At 49.7% G+C, this 23,169-nt stretch overlaps 1 protein-coding gene across 1 annotated transcript in view; it reads right to left on the bottom strand.

Annotated features, from left to right (window-relative positions):
• Positions 1–23,169, bottom strand: part of UVSSA (UV stimulated scaffold protein A) — a 169,120-nt gene that overhangs the window by 131,619 nt on the left and 14,332 nt on the right. Inside the window, exons 5-7 of the mRNA XM_075346804.1 lie at positions 14,149–14,514; positions 12,816–12,925; positions 12,486–12,614 (exon numbers count right to left, since the gene is read on the bottom strand). Of these exons, the coding sequence (XP_075202919.1) occupies positions 12,486–12,614; positions 12,816–12,925; positions 14,149–14,514 (605 nt within the window). The remainder of the gene's footprint in view (positions 1–12,485; positions 12,615–12,815; positions 12,926–14,148; positions 14,515–23,169) is intronic.

The following is a 23,169-nucleotide window of genomic DNA, read 5'->3' as shown; positions in this document are numbered from 1 at the left end:
AATTCCTTCTGGATCCATGACTTGTTCATTTTGATGAACGTCAGTCTGTCCACATTGTCACTGGACAGACGCGTGCGCTTATCTGTCAGCACACACCCAGCAGCACTGAAGACACGTTCAGAGACAACGCTGGCAGCTGGGCAGCTGGACACGACAAAATCTCCAAGGCGTAACTGGAGAGCTCTTGACATTTTTCTAGATTTGAAGCACAAAAGGAGCAAGGCTCCATTTGCAAAGTCATTGCATCGATGTTCATTTGGAGATACTCCTGTATCATCCTCTCCATCCGTTGACTATGTGTCAGACTTGTTGTCTCTGGTGGCCTTGCAAAGGAGGGTCTAAAAAAATTATGAAAAGATTCCATAAAATTGCTGTTACCAGCACCAGATACGGTCCTACTGGTACGGGTAGACTGTTGAAGATGACGAGGCCATCCCATGTTTGTCAAGTTACAACTGGGAGAATCACTCCCTGCACCTGCACGGTTGTTTGGTGGAAAAGCCGAGCTAAGATCGAGTAACAGCTTCTGCTGATACTCCTGCATACGTGCATCCCTTTCTATGGGTGGAATTATGTCACAAAATTTGGACTTGTCCCGGGGATCTAATAGTGTGGCAAGCCAGTAGTCATCATCACTTCTAATTTTGACAATACGAGGGTCATGTTGGAGGTAGTGCAACAAGAAGGCGCTCATGTGTCTTGTGCAGCCATGCGGACCAAGTCCACGCTGTGTTTGTGGCATAGAGGTGCTAACCGTTCTTTCTTCCTCTGTCATCTCCCCCCAACCTCTTTCAACTGAAATTTGACCAAGGTCTCCCTCATCCGCTGAGTCTTCCATGTCCATGGACAGTTCGTCCTCCATTTCTTCATGTTCTCCTGCACCTTCCTCAACATCTCGCCTGCTACCATGTGCCCTTGTTGATCCCTGTCCCCCATGGTCCCATGCCTGCCGCGTTGGTGATGATGAACGTCTGGACCTTGGTGATGTTGTTGTGTCTTGCGCATATGAATCCTCCTGTAGTTCCTCCCCTTCCTGTTGTCCCACCCCCTGACTACGAATAGTGTTTAGCGTGTGCTCCAGCATGTAAATGACTGTAATCGTCATGCTGATAATGGCATTGTCAGCGCTAAACATATTCGTCGCCATGTCGAAACTGTGCAGAAGGGTGCATAGGTCCTTGATCTGAGATCACTCCATCAGGGTGATCTGCCCCACTTCTGCATCTCGTTGGCCCAGGCTATACGTCATGACGTATTGCACCAGGGCTCTGCGGTGCTGCCACAGTCGCTGTAACATGTGGAGAGTTGAATTCCAGCGTGTCGCCACATCGCATTTCAGGCGATGAACCGGCAGGCCGAAAGACTTCTGGAGCGATGCAAGTCCCTCAGCTGCGGCACTTGAACGGCGGAAGTGAGCAGACAGTTTTCGTGCCCTGTTCAGAAGGCCATCTAGGCCGGGATAGTGTGTTAAAAATTGCTGGACGACAAGGTTCAACACGTGAGCCTTACAAGGTACGTGTGTCACCTTGCCCAGGCGAAGGGCCGCACCCAGGTTTGCAGCATTGTCGCACACGGCCTTACCAGGCTGCAGGTTGAGTGGAGACAACCATTTATTAAACTCGGACCGCAGAGCTGACCACAACTCCTCAGCTGTGTGACTCTTATTCCCAAGACATGTCAAGCTAAAGACCGCCTGATGCCGTTGCGCTCTGCTGCCAGCATAGTAATGAGGGTTGCGTGATTCCTTCTGCGCAGTGAGAACGCTGGTGGCCTGACCAGGCAGGCTTGGGGCGGAGGTGGAGGACCCAGATGAGGTGGAGGATGCAGAAGCAGTGGCGGAACTTGGACAGACAGAGTATTGACACACAAGTCGTGGGGACGGCAAGACTTGTGCAGCAGACCCTTCACCATCTATCACCATAGTTACCCAGTGGCCAGTCAGCGACATGTAACGTCCCTGTCCATGCTTACTGGTCCAAGTATCGGTGGTGAAATGCACCCGTTCACACACAGAGTTTCTCAAGGAAGCGGTGATGTTGTGTGCGACATGCTGGTGTAGCGCGGGCACACCTTTCTTAGAGAAGTAGTGGCGACTAGGCATCTGGTACTGGGGCACAGCGACAGACATAAGGTCTCTAAAATCCTGTGTGTCCACTAGGCGGAAAGGCAGCATTTCTGTAGCCAACAGCTTACAGAGGGATAGAGTCAACCTCTTAGCTTTGTCATGGGTCGCAGGAAGTGGCCTTTTATTTGACCACATCTGAGGGACAGAGATCTGGCTGCTGTGTGTAGACGGTGTTGAGTAGGGTGTCCCTGGAAAAATGCAGGCGGAGACATGATATTGCCTTCATCCAACGTTGGTGCTATCGATGTCTGAGAGAGCTGTACACACTCACTTGTTTCCCCTTCCAAACCAACTGACGACCTACCAAGCAAACTGCCTGTTGCGGTTACAGTGGTGGAAGTTGTGGGTGGAAAGACAGGTGTGACAGCTGTCCCCACAGTCCTAGAAGATGACGAGCGCGCGGATGCCCTGGAAGGGGCAGGCGGTGGATGGTTGGCTCCACTATGCCGCATTGCAGCACGGTGAGCTTCCCACCAGGCCATATGATATTTATTCATGTGACGATTCATGGAAGAAGTTGTCAAACTGCTGAGGTTTTGACCTCTACTAAGATAACCATGCCAAATGTTACAGATCACATAATTTGGGCGATCTTTTTTTATGTCAAAAAAGGACCAGGCTAGGCAAGGCTTAGAGGCCATGCGACCTGTTGATCCACCCCGAATAATGCTCAGAGGCAGAGTGGTGGCTGAGGATGCAGTTGTAGACGTGCTACCAGTGCTCCGACTGTGTCCAGGAAGGCGCCAGGTTACTTCGACGTCGGTTGCATCCTCCTCCACCGCCTCTGTTGACCTCCTCGAGTGTCTGACTGTGGGTTGACAGTAGGTGGGATCTAGAACTTCATCATCAATTGTTGTGTTTGCACTCCCCTCCCCCTCAGACCGAGTTTCTTCTTGCCCTGACCGAATATTTAAGTTGTCATCCCAATCGGGTATCTGCGTCTCATCTTCATCAGTATGTTCCTCATTGCCTATAACCACAGTTGTTGGAAAGGCAGCATTTTGGTAGCCAACAGTTTGCATATGATGAAAGTCAACCTCCAAGCCATGTCATGCCCTTCTAAAAGCATGTAAAACACAGCGAGGGGACTCCAACCACAGTCTCCCTCGTTTCCACTAACTGGGCCACACACACCCCACTTGACTGGCATGGGTTGAGCCCCCTTTTGAAAAAGAAAAAGATGCTTTGCATGAAGCACTCTCAAAAATACGCGTGCCTTTCCCGTCCCCTGGCTGACCCAGGGGAAGAAAAGTCCTCTAAGAGCCATGACTTGTTCATCTTGGTTCTTTTAGAGACACAGCGAGGGGACTCCAACCACAGTCTCCCTCGTTTCCACTAACTGGGCCACACACACCCCACTTGACTGGCATGGGTTGAGCCCCCTTTTGAAAAAGAAAAAGATGCTTTGCATGAAGCACTCTCAAAAATACGCGTGCCTTTCCCGTCCCCTGGCTGACCCAGGGGAAGAAAAGTCCTCTGAGAGCCATGACTTGTTCATCTTGGTTCTTTTAGAGACACAGCGAGGGGACTCCAACCACAGTCTCCCTCGTTTCCACTAACTGGGCCACACACACCCCACTTGACTGGCATCGGTTGAGCCCCCTTTTGAAAAAGAAAAAGATGCTTTGCATGAAGCACTCTCAAAAATACGCGTGCCTTTCCCGTCCCCTGGCTGACCCAGGGGAAGAAAAGTCCTCTGAGAGCCATGACTTGTTCATCTTGGTTCTTTTAGAGACACAGCGAGGGGACTCCAACCACAGTCTCCCTCGTTTCCACTAACTGGGCCACACACACCCCACTTGACTGGCATCGGTTGAGCCCCCTTTTGAAAAAGAAAAAGATGCTTTGCATGAAGCACTCTCAAAAATACGCGTGCCTTTCGCCTCCCCTGGCTGACCCAGGGGAAGAAAAGTCCTCTGAGAGCCATGTCCACATTGTCAGTGGACAGACGCGTGTGCTTATCTGCCAGCAGACCCCCAGCAGCACTGAAGACAGGTTCCGAGAGAACGCTGGCTGCAGGACACGACAAGATCCCCAAGGCGTACGTGGCGAGCTCAGGCAATTTATCCAGATTGGAAGCCTAAAATGAGCAGGGCTCAAGTTGCACAATAATGGAATCGATGTTTCCTTGCATATACTCATATCTGTGTCTCCTCCTCTTTTTCCTTGTCCAGCTGTTTTGTTTTCGCATGAGTATATGTCCTTGTCACTTTCCCATGTGTTTGTGTTGTGAGTTGTTTGTCACCTTTTGGACACCTTTGAGGGTGTTTTCTAGGTGTTTTTCTGTGTTTGTGAATGCCTGCCATTGTTTCCTATGCAGTTCGAGTTCGGTTCGTCGAACGTTCGACGAACCGAACTCGAACGGGACCTCCGTTCGGCGAACCGACCTCGAGCCGAACCGGGACCGGTTCGCTCATCTCTAGTTAAAACTGACTTTTGGTTGCTTAATGAAAGTGTTAAGATGATTAGAAAGCGTCCCTTTATAAGGAGCTGACACATCCAATCCCCCGACCTGTCACCCTGTAAAGGACGCTCCGGCTCCAATTATTCGGCTGGAGAGAAATAGTGTGTGCAATGATCGCCCTCTAGTGGTCAAAATGTAAACTGCATGCAGGAGACAAAAATACTCAAAAATGGAAGTAGTCACCAGTCACAAGTGAAGGGGCACATTACATAGATATATAATCACATTTGCATATTTTATTTTTTTTTTGCTAGGTGTTCAATGGCTTTGCTCACACATCGGCGTCTCTTTACTGCTTCTGCCTCCCTGATTGATTCATACACAACCCTTTGTGGCTGTATATGTCACACTAAGGTGTGAGTATATAACTTGTCATGTGGCACTGAGCATCAAATACGGCTGACGACGACTCTTCCTGTTGGTCACAAGTGGAGTGGAGTGTGCGGAGGCCGGCATTCCAATTTTCTTGAAGGTCTCAGATCCTTGTTAAAACCTGCTCATCGTTTATCCAGAGGAGCAGCATAGTTAATTTGATTTGGTGCTGAAGGGGTTAAGTTCGCTTTTCTATCCTCCTGAGATTGCATTGTAGCTTTTAATCTCAGCTGCAGTCACTCCCTTCTGCTATATAAACCCCCTCCTTATTCTCTCCTATGCCGGCTGTAGTTCATTCTATGCTGACCTGTGAAGAAGTTGTCTCTGGAGAAAGCTGTGGTTCTCTTTCCAGCAGATTTGGTGGAGTCCTCCTCAGGAGAAGAATTGGGAGTTTCTGTTGTTGTTTCTGTCTCCCTTGTTTGTCGCCCCTTGCTCATGTTTCCATTATATATTAGTAAGACTACTGTCTTGCTGGCCTGCTCACTAGTCAGGGCTAGCCCAGGGTTAGCCAGGGTGTAGGCACAAGACAGTGTATGGGGCCGTGGGGGAAAGAGGACCAGTTTCGGGCCATGACTGAACTCAAGAATCAGTCACAGGTAAGTTAGGTGGTGACTAGGGATGATTGAATATCACAAATATTAAGCAATATTCGGCTTCGCGAATATCTGATGAATAGTTCGCCGCTATGCGTCTATGGGAAGCCAGAATAGTTGCTATTCGGCAACTAGTCGGGTTTCCCATAGACTTACATTGCACACTGAATGTTCGCAAATCGTCGAATAGCGGCAACCTATTCGGCGAATATGGGCGTTGCCGAATATTTGCGGCATTCGATCATCCCTAGTGGTGACCCTTCTCCAGTCCTCTTATCGTCAGGGCCTTCCTTTACATCTTCCTTGGTGTACCCCTCCTGTTGTGCGTTCCCTCGCCCCACCATGACATTATAGCTGGCCCCATTTTTCAGGATCTTCTCATGGATCTTGTCGCCACTCTTGCGGATCAGATGCACAGTGTCTCTCTAGATCTGAAAAATCTGCGGTCTGAGGGATTTTGGACCAACAGTCCTTGGATCTGGTGTTTTCAGCAGCCAATCAGTCTGAACCAGAATCTAAGGTGGCTTTTCTGGCTAGGTTTTCTGGAGGACATGATAAATTTGTGTTTTTCGGCAGGTTGCAAAGTTTATTTCAAGCTTTGCCCACGTTCTTCTGGAGGATGTGGAACAATGGGTAGGAATTATCTCCCTACTACAAGGTGATCCTCAATCCTGGGTCTTTTCCTTTCATATCGACTCCGGTCAGTAGAGGATCCCGACAATGACTCCCATGCCCAGTCAAACATATGCACGTTAAAGCAGAGGGACCGGCCCATAGAGGAGTTTTGTTCCGAGTTCTGTAGGTGGGCTACTGACACCAGGTGGAACGACCCTACTCTAAGAAGCCATTTTTTGTCAAAAGTCTGTGAGAAAGGCTAAAGGATGTTCTGGTGTTAGACTCTGCTATGGCCCTGGCTATACAGATTGATGGACACCTCAGGAATAGACCTGTGTTGACTCCACCCCCCGTTGTACTTCCTAGGGGTAAAGTCTCGCTTGTGCGCATTGTTGATCCCATGCAGTTGTTGAGGGGGCCTCTCCACAGTCTGGGTCTCAGGTGGTACGCCGTAAGATGGGGGTGTGTTTCTTGTGCGGTCAACAGGGTCACTTTTTGGGGCTTCAATCCCTAACCAGAAAACCCTGTCGGAAAAATATCTTACTTTAGGTTGGGTGGGGGATTACAACCTGGGAGTACGTATTTCCTCAGCGTCGGTCTCAGTTTGCCTCACTTGCGGAAGTGGTCTTTGGTACAAAAAGATAAATTTCTGTACTTTCGGATAATGGGACGGGAGCCAATAAGGGGATTCTCAGTTTGCTCGGACCCTTGGTCTCACATGTAGCATTGACGGCGAAATCCATTCCCATATTTGCCATAGACTCTGGGCCTTTTGGTCAGGGGAGTTTTACGCACCTGGTAGGTAAAAAACCTAGTGGGTTCTTCACAAGGAGCACCTTTCTTGATACATCCTTGAAGGTCTTCCAACCTCTACTGTATTGGGTCTTCCCTGGTGGGTTATGCACAATCCTGTGATTGCTGGCAGTCCAAAGATATGAGATGGAGTGACTTCTGTAAGAACAACTGCCTGACCACTTATCTCTACTGCCTCTACTAAAACCATACCCATTTTTTGGTCTAATTTTTAAGATGCGTTCTCAAAAAAGGGTGTCAGGAACAGCCTCCTCACCGTGTGAATGATCTATTAATTTGCTCCCAAAAGCAAAACTACCCAAGACCAGGTTATACAATATTTCTGGCCCCGAAAGGCTAGGAAAGATTACATTTTTACAGTCTTGCTAAGGGACACATTAGGCCCTCTTCTTTTCTCATGACCGTAGGGTTCTTCTTTGTTAAGAAAAAAAGATGGAGGTCTGCGTCCTTGTGTACAAATTTGCGGATGTCATTGAATTACCATCCAAGACCCTTATACTCTCCTGCCCATTCCTGATTTGTTTAATAAGATTATTGTGGCTAAGTGGTTTTCAAAGTTGGATCTCAGGGGGGCTTATAATGGGATTAGAATCAGAGAGGGGAAGGAGGGGAAAATGGCAACCATGTGCTTTTTTTCCTTAAAAGAATGGACTGCCAAAAGAAAAGGATATTGACAATAGGGAACTTTTGCCCATTAAGTTTGCTTTTGGGGAGTAATGTCATACTTGGAGCTCAGTCTGTCATGGTGATTACATCTCAATCCTCGACAAGTCATGTGTCTTTCTTTTTACTGTCCTGGGGGTTAAGAACTTCGAAGCTGATGCTTTGCCCCGGAGTTTCCCTGGAGAAGGCACTTCTGAGGGCTCTCAAGACCAGGTGGTCCTTTCCACTGTGTGCTCTGATCTAGAGGGTGAGGTATTGAAGGCTCAGGGGAACGTTCCTGCTGACTGTCCTTCAAGGCAATTATTTGTATCTCTGTATTTGAGCCTCAAAATTTTAGGAGAACATCACAACTCTGTTCTGCAACGTTTACGTCTCAATCCTCGACAAGCCATGTGTCTTTCTTTTTACCATCCTGGGGTTAAGAACATCGAAGCTGATGCTTTGCCCCGGAGTTTCCCTGGGGGAGGCACTTCTGAGGGATCTCAAGAACGGGTGGTCATTTCCACCGTCTGCTCTGATCTGGAGGGTGAGGTATTGAAGGCTCAGGTGGATGCCCCTGTCGACTGTTCTTCAGGGCAATTATTTGGGTCTCAAAATTTTACAACATCACAACTCTGTTCTGCGACGTCAACCAGGTTGTAAAGCGACCTTGGACTTCCTGTGTCATCGTTTTTGGTGGCCGAGGTTACACCACGATGTGGTTAATTTTATGTGTACCTGTTATGATTGTGCACGTTCTAAGACCTTGTATACTTGCCCACCCGGGGGTCTCCTACCTTTGGCTATATTGGACAGACCACGGAAACATTTATCTATGCATTTTATTACTGACCTTCCATCACAGTTGGAAAAAAATGATGATTTTAATGATGGTGGATAGGGTTAGTCAATTAGCGGATTTCATTGCTCCCTAATGCAAAAACTTTGGTTCAAGTATTTGTCAGTGAGATTGTAAGGCTATGTGCGCACTGGGAAATGGAATTTTCTTGAGAAAATTCCGCATGCTCTCAAAGATTACCGCACCCGCGGTAAAAAACCGCGGGAAACCGCACCCGAAAACCGCATGCGGTTTGCTGCGGTTTTACCGAGGTATTATTCGCGGTATTGCCGCGGTTTTGCCGCGTGCGGGTTGGGATGTGCTTTATTGCATTCAATGCAATAAAGCACATTGAAAAAAAAAAAGTCATTTAATTCTGAGATAGTAGATAGACAGAAGAATAGATAGAGGGATAGATAGAGGAGAGATCGCTGCATTTTCCACGGTCGGCAGTGAGTTCACATTACCGGCCGTGGGAAATGACCGGTAATTACCTCTGCTGTCTGCTGCATTCATTCAGCGCTGTGTCTGTGACAGTCGCGGCAGGATGTAAGCAGCGCAGGACGCCGGAGCTGTGGATTACGCCGGAGCTTTTGTGCGGGAGGGGTTAATAAAATGGTGAACAAGGCTTATTTGTTTTATTTAAAATAAAGGATTTTTCGGTGTCTGTGTTTTTTTCACTTTACTTACGGGTTGATCATGTCAGCTGTCACATAGACGCTGCCATGATCAAGCCTGGAGTTAATGGCGGTGGTCCCCCACCATCATTAACCCCTTGTATTACCTTGCTGCCACTGCTACACGGCGGCAAGAAGAGCCGAGGACACGCCGGTGCTGCCGCATAATGCATGCGACAGTGCCGGGGCAGCTGCGGCTGATATTCTCGGCTGCCGGAGGGGGAGTGAGGCGGGGGACATTAACCCTGCCCCTCTCCCTCCCCAGCCTGAGAATACCGGGACGCCGCTGTGTGCTTACCTCGGCTGGACGGTGAATATGCAGCGGAGCCCACGTTCTTTGTTTTCTATATTTCCGATTTCTTTCTATGTGTGTTCTATGTGTCTGTGTTCTATGTCTCTGATGTCTGTGTGTGTGTGTGTGTGTGATCTCTGTGTGTTTACTCTCTGCTCCGCTTCCTCTTCCTGTAATGACATCACTTCCCTGCAAAACCGCAGACAGGCGATGTACATTACCGGAGGTAAACCGCGAAATACCGCAGGGAATAACGCAGGAAAACGCAGTGAACCGCACAGAATTTGCTGCCTGCGTTATTCCCTGCGGGATTTCATGATTAACATTGGAGTCAATGGAGTGAAATCCTGCAGCGATGTGCGGAAAAGAAGTGACATGCACTTGTTTTTGCTGCGGGATTCCCACAGCAAAACATGCAGCTGTCAAATTCCGCCCAGTGCGCACAGGATTTTTTTTCTCCATAGGATTTGCTGGTGATTCACTGCAGAGATGTTATGAACATTTTCTGCAGCGAAACATGCAGCAAAACCGCGGAAAATCCGCGGCAAAATCCGGTAAGTGCGCACAGGGCCTTAGGCTTTTTGCTTTAAATAACCACATTATTCAATTCATTATTAAAATTCCCAATGTATTTCCTCTGAACCATCGCCCTTATCTCCGCCTTCAGTGATTGTTGACGGTAACTTAGATTTTCAGGTGCCTAGGATTGTTGATTCCCGTTTTGTTTGCCGCAATACACTGGAAGGATTATGTTCTGGAAGAAAGGATGTGGGTACGAGCATCGGCAGTTAATACCAGGCAGTTGGTGCAATCCTTCTGTGGAGCTCATCAGGACAAACCTGTCCCCCAGAGTCCAGAGGTGCCTTTTAGAAGGGGGGGGGGTGGAGTACCATTACGAGTCACTGCTGAAACCTCAGGGGATCTGGGATCAGAATTGTCACAGCGTTTAATTGATCGCAGATCCCATTTAAAACCCGCTCATTGATTATTCTGAGTGCTGAAGGGGTTAAAAGTTTCTTTTCTATCCCGCTGAGATTGACTTGTAGCTGTTAATCTCAGCTGCAGCCACCCCCTTCTGCTACATACGCCCACTCCTTACGCTCTCCTATGGTGGCTATAGTTCAGTCTATGCTGACCTGTGAAGGAGTGGTCTCTGGAGAAAGCTGTGGTTCTTGCCAGTGGATTTGGTGGAGTCCCTCTCAGGAGAAGAATTGAAGTTTGTGTTGTTATTTCTGTCTTTCTTGCTTGTCTCCCGTTCCTCATGTTGCCTTTATATTAGTAATACGACTAGTATCTTTCTGACCTACTCACTAGTCAGGGCTAGCCCAGGGTCAGCCACAGGCGAGTTAGATGGTGACTCCTCTCCCTATCGTCAGGGCCTTCCTTTAAATCTACCCTGGTGTACCCCTCCTCTTGTGCTGCACAAAGCATGTTCCCTCGCCCTAGCATGAAAACAGGTGCGGGCAATATGAAAATGACATCTGAAACCAATTAAAAGGGGGAGAAGTTGACTCAATCTTTGCACACAAACACCAAGAACAGAAAGAGGAAAAGAACTGTCCAAGGACTTGAGAACCAAAATTGTTGAAAAATAACAAATTTTCAGGTTAAAAACCCATCTCAAAAGATCTTGATGTTCCTTTGTCCACAGCGTACAACATAATCAAAAAGTTTACAATCCATAGCACTGTAGCTTATCTCATTGGACGTGGAGAGCAGAGAAAAATTTATGAAAATTTGCAAAGCAGGATGGTAAATAAGCCGCCCAATCAAGTCCCAAAGAAATTCAAGCTATCCTGCAGGCTCAGGGTGCATCAGTTTCAGCGCGAACTATCTATCCTCATTTGAATGAAACTAAATACTTTGGCAGGAGATCCAGGAGGACCCCATTCCTGACACAGAGACATAAAAAAGCTAAACTGCAGTTTGCCAAAATGTACATGAGCAACCAAAATACTTCTGGAAAAGCATTTTGTGGACTTTTTTGGAAAAGCACATCATTCTACTGTTTACTGAAAACGGAATGAGGCCTACAAAGAAACTAACACAATACCTACAGTCATATATGGTGGAGGCTCAAAGATGTTTTGGGGTTGTTTTGCTGCCTCTGGCACTGGGTGTGGTGACTGTGTGCAATGCATCATGAAGTCTGAAAATTACCAAAGGATTTTGGCAATGTAGCAATGTAGTGCCCAGTGTCAGAAAGCTGGGTTTGTGTCCTAGGTCATGGGTTTTCCAGCAGGACAACAACCCCAAACATACTTAAAGAAGGCCCCAGAAATGGATGGAAACAAAGCGCTGGAGAGATCTGAAGTGACAGCAATGGGTCCGAAGAGATCTTAAATTTACTGTTTGGAGAAGACGCCTTCAAATATGAGAGACCTGGAGCAGCTGCAAAAGGAGTCCAAAATTCCAGGTGAGAGGAGTAAGAAGCTTGTTGATGGTTATAGGAAGCGATCAATTGCAATTATTTACTCCAAAAATATGTGCAACCAAATATTCACTTGAGGGTGCCAACAATTTTGCCTGGCCCATTTTTGGTGTGTAAAATTTGCCTTTTTCTCTATGTTTTTTTTTGGATTGTCCCAATACACACAAACGAAATAAACACATGTATAACTATGTCTAATCACATTCATTTTCTGAAACAATTTCAAGGGTGCCAACACTTTTGAGCATGAATGTATATATAATATATATTTACATACATACAGAGGGTGAAATATTGAACACATCACCAATTTTTTTAGGTAAATACATTATTAAACATGCTATTGACATGAATTACTCGGTAACAACCCATCCAATCCACACAGGAAAAGAAATCAAACTATAAATTATGTTTAAGAAGGAGAAATGACACAGGAAAATAGTATTGAACGCATGAGGAAAGAGTTGCAAAAAGCCATAAAATCTATCAGTGTCTCATTTGTAAAGTGGTACTCAAGAAACATCTCATGATGGGTAAAACCAGTGAGCTGTCTCAAGACCTTCACATTCTTTTCTATGGAGCATGGGGATCAGGATGCACCATGTACGGGTCATGCTACTCACCTCTCTTGTGTTTCGGGTCTTGCACTCGATGTTCATTTCCTTTAGCTTCTTCATTGCGGCTTCTAACTTCTTCTTCACGTCAATAGCACATTTTAGGCTGTCGTCGTTGATTCCGGCCTTTGTGAAAACCTTTGTGGAAAAGGTGAAAGTTAGAAAAAGCTGCCCCTAATTTATTCATTGATTTTCAAGGAGAACAACAAGGGAACAGCACAAGGCAAAGTTTAAAAAATAAAAATGTACTAACTCTGCTGTCAGTAGATATGACGGGCCGCCCGTATGAAACGAGAAGTGAACACAAAGTGGAGGGTAAGACGAGTCTCCCGCTGTTACCTGTATCCAGGACTGCACCGCCGGCCAGTGCTTGTTCTTCGCCACCTTACTGGCATCCATTAAGCTGTTGAGGATGTCGGTGTTGTCTTCGTTCTCATTGAGGTTCACATCTATGCGATACGGAGAAATAAAAAGTTACCTCGAGCGAGAGAGGGAGCAGGTGTGAGGCGGGGAAAAAGGGAGCGGGTGAGAGGTGGGGTTGCGAAAAAGAGGGAGCGTATGCAAGGGGGAGCCCAAGAAATGGGGGCGGAGAGGGGGCGCGAGAAAAGGGAGCAGGTACAGCGCAACAAGAGATAGCAGGTGTGAGGGGGGGCACAAAAAGAATGAGCGGGTGCTAGGGGGCAAAAGGAAAAAGGGAGCGGGGTGAGAGGGGGAGTGTGAGAAGAGGGAGAAGGTGTGGGAGGGAGCGGATGTGAGTGAGGCGTGAGAAGAGGGAGCAGTGCATTGTGATAAGAGGTAACGGGGGAGGGGGGCTTGAGAAGAGGGAGTGGGTGCGATGAGAGTTGCAAGAAGAAGGAGCAGGTGCATGGCATGAGAAGAGGGAGGGGGTAGGAGTGGGGGGGTATGAGAAGACGGAGTGGGTGCAGCTTGAAAAGAGGGAGTGTGTGCAATGGGAGCCACGAAAGAAAGGAGCAGGTACGGGGCATGAGAAGAAGGAGGAGGTAGGAGTGGAAGGAGTACAAAAAAAAAAGGGAGCGGGTGCAGCGCAACAAGAGATAGCAGGTGTGAAGGAAGGCCCAAAAAGAATGAGCGGGTGCTAGGGGGCACAAGGAAAAAGGGAGCGGGGTGAGAGTGGGAGTGTGAGAAGAGAGAAGGTGTGGGAGGGAGCGGATGTGAGTGGGGCGCGAGAGGAGGGAGCGGTGCGTTGTGATGAGAGAGCGGGGGGGTGGGGTGGTCGTGAGAAGAGGGAGTGGGTGCAGCTTGAGAAGAGGGAGCGGGTGCGATGGGAGCCGCGAGAAAAGGGAGAAGGTGCGGGGCAGGATAAGAGGGAGGGGGTACGAAAAGAGGGCGTGGGTGCAGCACGAGAAGAGGGAGTGTGTGCATTGGGAGCCGCAAGAGAAGGGAGCAGGTACAGGGGATGAGAAGAAGGAAGAGGTAGGAGTGGAAGAGGTACGAGAAGAGGGAGCGGTTGCGATGGGAGCTGCGAAAGAAGGGAGCAGATGAGGGGCGTGTTAGGACCGGGAAGGGGGGTGAGAAACGAGAAGTTGGGTCGGAAGCGAGGGGGGACTGGAGGGTGTTGCAAGAGACTGAGCGCGAGCGATAGATGATCTGATCATATGCCAGATTATAGAGACATGAACAATTCCTCTCTCCCACAGCACAGAGCCGTCACCTGTTGAGATTTCGATGTCCAGCGTGTACTTGTGAGACCCCAGCCCATGTTCTCTGATGAAGGACTCTTCTACAGGCTCAAAGTCGTTGTCAGACTCATCTGAACTGGATTCCTTCAGGGAACCTTCTACCTTTTCCTCTCCTCTAGGCACATGGCTGATGTTGGGCAGGTCTTTGCTGCAGCACGGTTTCTCGTCATCGGCCTCGTGTAACTGGGGCTTCGGTTTAGCAGAGTGGTTCCCCGCCGGTGCGCCGCCTCCTTCATGCCTCTCACCGGTGATCAGACTGAAGTCTTCAGGGTCGGGCAGTAACAAGCTGAAGCAGTTCTCGATCTCCGTGAGGCAGGACTGAATGTCCCCCAACATCTCTGAGGGGCAGATGGCAAAGATTTTGTTTTATTTATATCTTAGGGGTTAATAAAAAAATTAAAAAAAAGAAACCAGAATGTGTGACACTTTCCACCCCCCTCCCCCCGTCCTCAGCCATTAACTCTTTAAGGCAGCAGCTCATTGAAGGCAGCAATGCTACAAACTATGTGCACATTCCAATAAGGACAAGGAAAGCCAGTGACCAGGGGTGTACTTATATTTCTAAATAAATAAGGCTACTTTCACACTTGCGCTGGACGGCTTCCGTTGCTATCCGCAGCCTTGAGGAATTACGGTAACCGTTGCAGGAAACCGTTATATTCCTCATAGACTTCTATTAGCTACGGATGGTCTTGCGTTGCATCCGCTGCACGACGCAGCGTCGTTAATTTGATGCAGCGTCGGGCAGAGGGAACGCTGCATGTAGCGTTTTTTGTGTCGTTAAAATAGCGCACCTTGACAGATTCCGTTGGAATCCGCCACGGTGTCTAATGATTGTCTATGGTGGGGGTTTCCGCCGCTATGCACTAAGCGGCGGAATCTGCTGACGGATTTCGTCACGTTCTGCGCATGCTCAGCATGTCCAGCAGAGCGATCAAAATCGTTTAAAACCACTCCTGGTCTCTCTCCCCCCTCCCCCATACTCACCGATCACGGGCGCGGCGCTGCACGGCTGTCACAAAGGTCCGGCGGCTTTTCCTCTTTTGAAAAAGCCGGCCGCCCATTATTCAATCTCGTATTCACTGCTTCCCCCACCCACCGGCGCCTATGATTGGTTGCAGTGAGACAGCTGTCACTCAGCGTGGGGGCGGGACTGACTGCAACCAATCACAGCTGCTAGTGGGTGGGTCTATATCGTGCAGTACAATAAATAACTTTAAAAAAAAAAAAAAACCCGGTGTGCGGTCCCCCCCAATTTTGATACCAGCCAAGGTAAAGCCACACCGCTGAAGGCTGGTATTCTCAGGATGGGGAGCCCCACATTATGGGGAGCCCCCCAGCCTAAAAATATCAGCCAGCAGCTGCCCGGAATTGCTGCAACCATTAGATGCGATAGTCCCAGGACTCTGCCCGGCGCATCCCGAATTGCCCTGGTGCGGTGGCAATCGAGGCAATAAAGAGAATTTTGTTTACTTACCGTAAATTCTTTTTCTTGTAGTTCCGACATGGGAGACCCAAATCATGGGTGTATAGCTAGCGCCTCCGGAGGACACACAAAGTACTACACTCAAACGTGTAGCTCCTCCCTCCGGGCTATATACACTCCCTGGATGACAATCTACCCAGTTCAGTGCAAAAGCTGAAGGAGGACATCCACCCATAAGTAGAGATAGAGTAAAACTCGGCAAAACCAGAACTCTGTCTACTAACAACAGCCGGTGAAACACACGGAACAAAAAACTGCCAACAGGCAACCGGGAGGGTGCTGGGTCTCCCATGTCGGAACTACAAGAAAAAGAAAAGAATTTACGGTAAGTAAACAAAATTCTCTTTTTCTTTATCGTTCCTTCCATGGGAGACCCAAACCATGGGACGTTCCAAAGCAGTCCATGGGTGGGAAATAAACCAAACTGAGAAGTAGGCAAAACCTAACTTCACAAATGGGCGACAGCCGCCTGAAGGATGCGTCTGCCCAAGCTCGCATCTGCCGAAGCATGAGCATGCACTTGGTAGTGCTTCGAAAAAGTGTGCAGACTGGACCAAGTGGCAGCCTGACACACCTGCTGAGCCGTAGCCTGGTGCCTGAAAGCCCAGGAGGCACCGACAGCTCTGGTCGAGTGCGCCTTAATCCCCGGCGGGGGAGGCACCTGAGAACACTGGTAGGCATCGGCGATAGCCGACCTAACCCAACGAGCCAGGGTCGGTTTAGAAGCAGAGAGACCCTTGCGCTGACCCGTGGTTAGCACAAAAAGTGAGGTGCACCGACGAAAAACGGCGGTGCGAGACACATAGATTCGGAGCGCCCGCACCAAATCCAAGGTGTGCAACGCCTTCTCAAAGCGATGCACAGGGGCCGGACAAAGAGAGGGCAATGAAATGTCCTGGTTAAGGTGGAAGGAAGACACCACCTTAGGGAGAAAGTCCGGAGTCGGACGAAGAACCACCTTGTCTTGGTGAAACACCAAAAAGGGGGATTCCGAAGAAAGCGCAGCCAAATCAGAAACTCTCCTGAGAGAAGTTATGGCTACTAGAAAGACAACTTTCTGTGAAAGTCTAGACAAAGGAACCTCCCTGAGAGGCTCAAAAGGGGGTTTCTGTAAGGCCGTGAGGACCAGATTAAGGTCCCAGGGATCCAAGGGCCGCCGGTAAGGAGGGATGATGTGAAATGCGCCCTGTATGAAGGTGCGCACCTGAGCCAGTCGGGCGATACGCCGCTGGAACAATACCGACAAAGCCGACACCTGTCCCTTGAGGGAATTGAGGGACAGACCTAACTGTAGACCTGCCTGTAGAAAAGACAGGATGGTCGGCAAGGAGAACGGCCAAGGAGCATGGCCGGAAGAGCGACACCAGGACAGGAAAATTCTATAAGTCCTGTGGTAAATCTTGGCCGAGGAAGACTTCCGAGCCTGAGTCATGGTGGAGATGACCTCAGAGGGAATGCCTGAAGCCGTCAGGATCCAGGACTCAAGAGCCACGCCGTCAATCTGAGAGCCGCAGAATTCTGGCGGAAGAACGGACCTTGAGAGAGAAGGTCTGGGAGATGCCACGGCACCTCTACGGACAGGCGGAGCAGGTCTGGGTACCAAGCTCGCCTGGGCCAGTCCGGAGCAATGAGTATGACTCGACGGCCCTCCATTCGGATCTTGCGCAGAACCCTGGGCAAGAGCGCTAGAGGGGGAAACACATAGGCCAGACGGAACTGAGACCAATCTTGAACCAGTGCGTCTGCTGCGAAGGCTTGAGGATCGTGGGAGCGAGCCACGTAAACCGGAACCTTGTTGTTGTGCCGGGAAGCCATTAGATCCACTTCCGGAGTGCCCCACTTGCGGCAGATTGATCTGAACACTGACGGATGCAGGGCCCACTCGCCGCCGTCCACGGTTTGACGGCTGAGATAATCGGCCTCCCAGTTTTCCACGCCTGGGATGTGGACTGCGGATATGGTGGACTTGGAGTCCTCCGTCCACTGGAGGATTCGTTGAACCTCCAACATCGCCAGACGGCTGTGAGTTCCGCCCTGGTGATTGATGTAGGCAACCGCTGTCGCGTTGTCCGACTGAACCCGAATGTGCTTGCCCGCCAATAGGTGGTGAAAGTCTAGGAGAGCTAGAAACACAGCTCTGATTTCCAGCACATTGATCGGGAGGGCTGATTCGGACGGAGTCCAAGTGCCCTGTGCTCGGTGATGGAGAAATACCGCTCCCCAACCGGAGAGGCTGGCATCCGTGGTGAGGATCACCCAGGACGGAGTCAGGAAGGAGCGTCCCTATGAAAGGGAGAGGGGCTGAAGCCACCACTGAAGGGAGTTCCTGGCCTGTGATGACAGAGCCACCAGCCTGTCCAAGGAAGAGATCCGCTTGTCCCAACAGCGGAGAATGTCCAGCTGCAAGGGACGCAGATGGAACTGGGCAAAGGGAACCGCTTCCATGGACGCCACCATCTGACCCAGCACCTGCATGAGGTGTCTGATGGAATGACGGCGGTGCCTCAGCAGAGAGCGCACCGCCAGACGAAGGGACTGCTGTTTGACTAAGGGCAACTTGACAAGTGCCGGCAGAGTCTCGAATTGCATCCCTAGGTACATAAGTACCTGGGTCGGGGTCAGAGTCGACTTGGGCAGGTTGACAAGCCACCCGAACTGAACTAGCGTGGCGACAGTGAGAGAGACACTCCGCTGGCAGTCTACACTGGATGAGGCCTTGACTAGAAGGTCGTCCAGGTAAGGAATCACTGCCAATCCCTGGAGGTGCAGGACCGCAACCACTGCTACCATGACCTTGGTGAACACTCGAGGGGCCGTGGCTAAGCCAAAGGGAAGAGCCACGAACTGGAAATGTTCCTCTGCGATTGCAAAACGTAGCCAACGCTGGTGTGAGACCGCAATAGGCACATGCAGATAGGCATCTCTTATAACCACATTTTCCACATTTTGTGTCACAAAAGTGCTCAAAAGACGCATCCTATGAACTGATATAACCACTTATATCCTTGAACCAAGAATATACAATTGATGCCAAACATCCATAAAAATAAACTTTATTACATATAATAAAAAACACACATTTTTGGACTTAATGGCACTACGGGGTAGCAAGTGTACAAATATAACTCCCCCAAATTGGAGGAAAGGTGGGTTGGGAGTCAAAAACGAATCTACCAGGTCTTTCAATAAGTACTCAATTTCCTAATTACACAATTTCTTAAACTTGCAGATAACACCACAGCGTGATGCGCAATCGTAAAGGCCACATAGGGGCAGTACCTAGAAACATTTCTCGTAGTAGGTCATAATTGATTATATGTGCCTGTACTGGTCAGTCACAAATTCACACTTTTATGTTCATCCCTAATTGACCTTGATATTATCAGGTGTATAATTCACTCATCCATAGGGCTATGAAAGCTAGAGGCCACAGATAAGTCTATTTAAGATCAAGAATCTCACCTAGTACATGAATGTCCTAACTATCTGTTAGCCTCACACAATTCCTCCATGGACTATTGAGTGCACTCACATATACTTATAATGGGGTGCAGTCAGTGTTAGGCCAAGCCTCTATGCCTCCCTGCAGATTTTACCAATCAAAATACCAAGAACTGGGCCTCTGATAATAGATCATAAGGGGCTGTATCTACCCAGATTCATGGCCACCAGTTGCATCCCAATTGCTTGTTATAACAGCACAAATAGCAATCTGTTCTCACAGAGGGATATACAGGTAATGGCTACAGAAAATGGGCTGTCTAGTAACAACAATCTCACCTAGTATACTGACTACCTGAACCATCTACCTGTCCCTCCGAATTCCACTATGAGCTGTTTAGTGAGCTTACAGACATACCTAATTAAGCAAAGCCTGATATTAAACCATGCCTCAATGCATAGGGACCAATCCCCACCTACCAATATCCCATGTAAGCTACCTTCAGTAGCACACCTCGCTAACAGCGATCATTTATACTGCACAACTTAGTAATATCAAACAATCGAGTACAGACCTGACCAGAGTAGCTTGCTCTCCACCCACCACGCCTCGACGCGTTTCACCGCCTAGGGCTTCCTCAGGAGGCTAATCTGATGTCGATGGATGCCAGAAAATCTCCCTGGGTCATTGAGGCAATGACCGATCTCAGAGATTCCATGCGAAAGTGCCGCACCTGAACATGCTTGTTCAGAAGCTTGAGATCCAGGATGGGTCGGGAGGAACCGTCCTTTTTGGGGACTAGAAAGAGGTTTGAGTAGAAACCGCTGAACCGTTCCCGGGCGGGGACCGGAACAATTACACCGTTGGCCTGCAGGGATGCCACGGCCTGAGAGAAGGCGGCGGCTTTGGAGCAGGGGGGGGGGGGGGGGGGGTGGACAGAAAAAATCTGTTTGGCGGGCTGGAAGAAAATGGTATCCTGTAGCCGTGGGTGATGATATCCCGCACCCACTGATCGGAGACGTGTTGCAACCACACGTCGCCAAAGTGGGAGAGCCTGCCACCGACCAAGGACTTTGCTGGCGCGGCCAGATAGTCACGAGGAGGCTGCCTTGGTGGCAGCGGCTCCTCCGGTCTTTTGAGGACGCGGCTTTGCGCGCCAGTTGGATTTACGATCCTTGGCGGTAGTGGACGAGGCCGAGGGCTTAGAGGATGACCAGTTAGAGGAACGAAAGGAACGAAACCTCGATTGGTTCCTGTCCTGGACAGGTTTCTTGGCTTTAGCTTGTGGCAAGGAAGTACTCTTCCCGCCAGTAGCTTCCTTAATTATGTCATCCAGCTGTTCTCCAAACAGCCGGGACCCAGTAAAAGGGAGACTCGCAAGGTACTTCTTAGAGGAAGCGTCTGCTTTCCACTCTCGAAGCCACAAGATCCTGCGGATCCCGAGGGAGTTAGCGGAGGACACCGCCGTGCGGTGAGAAGCCTCCAGGATGGCAGACATGGCGTAGGATGCAAAAGCCGAAGCTTGAGAAGTTAAGGCATCCATCTCAGGAATAGAGTCCCTGGAGAGGGAATGAATCTCCGCCAGGGAGGCAGAGACAGCCTTAAGAGCCCACACTGCCGCAAAAGACGGGGAGAACGAGGCTCCTGCCGCCTCAAATACAGACTTGGCCAGAAGGTCAACCTGGCGGTCAGTGGGGTCCTTAAGAGAAGTGCCGTCAGCCACAGCTACGACTGTGCGGGCTGAGATTCTGGACACTGGAGGGTCTACCTTTGGGGACTGGGCAAAGTCCTTAACCACCTCCGGTGGAAAAGGGAAACGGTCATCTGAACTACGCTTCGGAAAACGTTTGTCAGGACAGGCCCTGGGCTTGTTAACAGTGGTCTGAAAGCTGGAGTGGTTAAAAAACATACTCCTAGGTTTCTTCGGAGAGGTAAACTGGTGTACCTCTACCAGAGAGGGTTGTTCCTCTGACTCTTGTGGGTTGAGGTTCAGTACGGAGTTAATGGACGCAATCAAGTCACTAACATCCGCATCACCCTCAGACAAGTCAATGGGGTACATAGAGGCAGAGTCTGAGCCCACAGTAAGTGAATCCTCCTCGCCCTGCACCTCGGCTTGTGAATCAGAGCCGTGGGACGAGGAAGGAGAAGGGTCCGTGCGTCTCCGTTTAGGGGGACGGGGGACGGGGTCCTAGGACATGCTCTGAGGGCTCTGCAGAGCTCGGAGCCGCAGAGACACCCTGAGAGGGAGGCTGATGCATAGACAGCAGCGTCCGGGACAGCTGCCCCATGGAGTCGGCAAAAGACTTGGAAATAGCTTGTGAAAAGGATGCTACCCAAGCCGGGGGTTCAGCCACCGGGGCCGGAGCAGCCGGAGGGGCCCCTGCGGAGGCTCCAGGCTGAGACACAACCATGTTAGCACAGGCATCACAATGTGGGTATGAGCTTGGCTCTGGCAGAATTAGCTTACAAGCAGTGCATATAGCGTACATGTTTGCAGCCTTGCTCCTAGTGACAGACATGCTGCTGTGGAGGAAGTTCTGCAGCCAGAATACACTCCTGTAGAAAGCCTGAGAGTGTAATAAAAGTCCACAACCAGAGGTTGTGGCTTACCAGCCCGCTCTCTGTGTGCCCTCCGGATTCCACCGCTCCCCTGTGAAGTGTCAGCCTTCCTGACAGTATGCAGCTGCAGCATCCAGCGCCTTCCAGTGTAAGAAACGCTGAGAAAATGGCGCTGGGATGAGGAGGGGGGGCGTGTATAAGCCCAGGAGCGGGAAAAACAGAGGGCAGAGAGATACAGGGAGGTATACAGGGGAGGGAACATCTCCCTAGAGAGGAGTGCCCTCCCCTCTGCTGGTCGGGCGGTGGGCGGCGCTGTATGCAAAACATGCAGAAGAAGCCAAAAACGAAACTAGGCCCAAACTGAAGCCGGGGCCTAGATTTTAAAGTGCGGCCGACGAGCAGGCACCTTCGGCGCGGTTCTCATGGGAAATTCCCAGAACCTGCCGAAAATTACAGTAACGCTAAAGCACATACTGTCCCCCTAATAAAAGTACCCGGGACCCCTGAAAAAACGTCTCAATACTTAGCTTTGAGACGCAGGGCCATGTCCCTGGAGAGGGGGGTAAATGCTCCTTCCAGCAGGGACCAGACAGGGCTGCGGATGGAGACCGGTCTTCTGCAATGCAGAGAGGACCGTGTAGGCTCCCACTTCAACCCAGAGCCTCTTAGAGGATGTGAAGGAGCGCGGCATGTGAAGGCTCCAGCCTTATAAGTCAACCTTAACAGCACCGCCGACAAAGTGGGGTGTGAAGGGACATGCCAGGAGTCCAGACTGGACCCGCTTTTCTTCCAAATCTTTAAAAATAAAATAAAAATGAAAAAAATATCAGGAAATGAAAGTGTGTGTGATCCTCCTGGAACACAAAGCGTTGAACTGGGTAGATTGTCATCCAGGGAGTGTATATAGCCCGGAGGGAGGAGCTACACGTTTGAGTATAGTACTTTGTGTGTCCTCCGGAGGCGCTAGCTATACACCCATGGTTTGGGTCTCCCATGGAAGGAACGATAAAGAAAAGGAGTTAATGGCAGCAGCCCATAGCTGCCACTAAGTCCTACGGTAGGTTAATCATGGCATGAGTCTATGAGACACCCCCAATGATTAACCTGTAAGTGAAAGTAAATAAAAACATACACCCGAAAAAATCCTTTATTTGGAATAAAAGACAAAAAAACCCACCCTCTTTCACCACTTTATTAAAATCCCCAAATACCCCTCCAGGTCCGGCGTAATCCACAAGAGGTCCCGCGACGCATCCAGCTCTGCAACATGAAGCTGACAGGAGCGGCAGTAGAACACCGGCGCTCCTGTGAGCTCCACGCAGCAACTGAAGTGAATCGCGCTGTCAGAGGGGATGTCACTGAGGTATTGCCGGTGTGTGTGCGCGGTGAAGATGAGGGCTGTAGTGTCGGGATGTGTGCGGTGAAGATGAGGGCTGTAGTGTCGGGATGTGCGCGGCGAAGATGAGGGCTGTAGTGTCGGGGTGTGTGCAGTGATGATGAGGG

This window comes from Anomaloglossus baeobatrachus, chromosome 1 (genome assembly GCF_048569485.1).
Source record: "Anomaloglossus baeobatrachus isolate aAnoBae1 chromosome 1, aAnoBae1.hap1, whole genome shotgun sequence".
NCBI classification, from domain to species: domain Eukaryota; kingdom Metazoa; phylum Chordata; class Amphibia; order Anura; family Aromobatidae; genus Anomaloglossus; species Anomaloglossus baeobatrachus.
The sequence above is the reverse complement of the archived record's forward strand: the minus strand, read 5'-3'. Positions and strand labels throughout refer to the sequence as shown.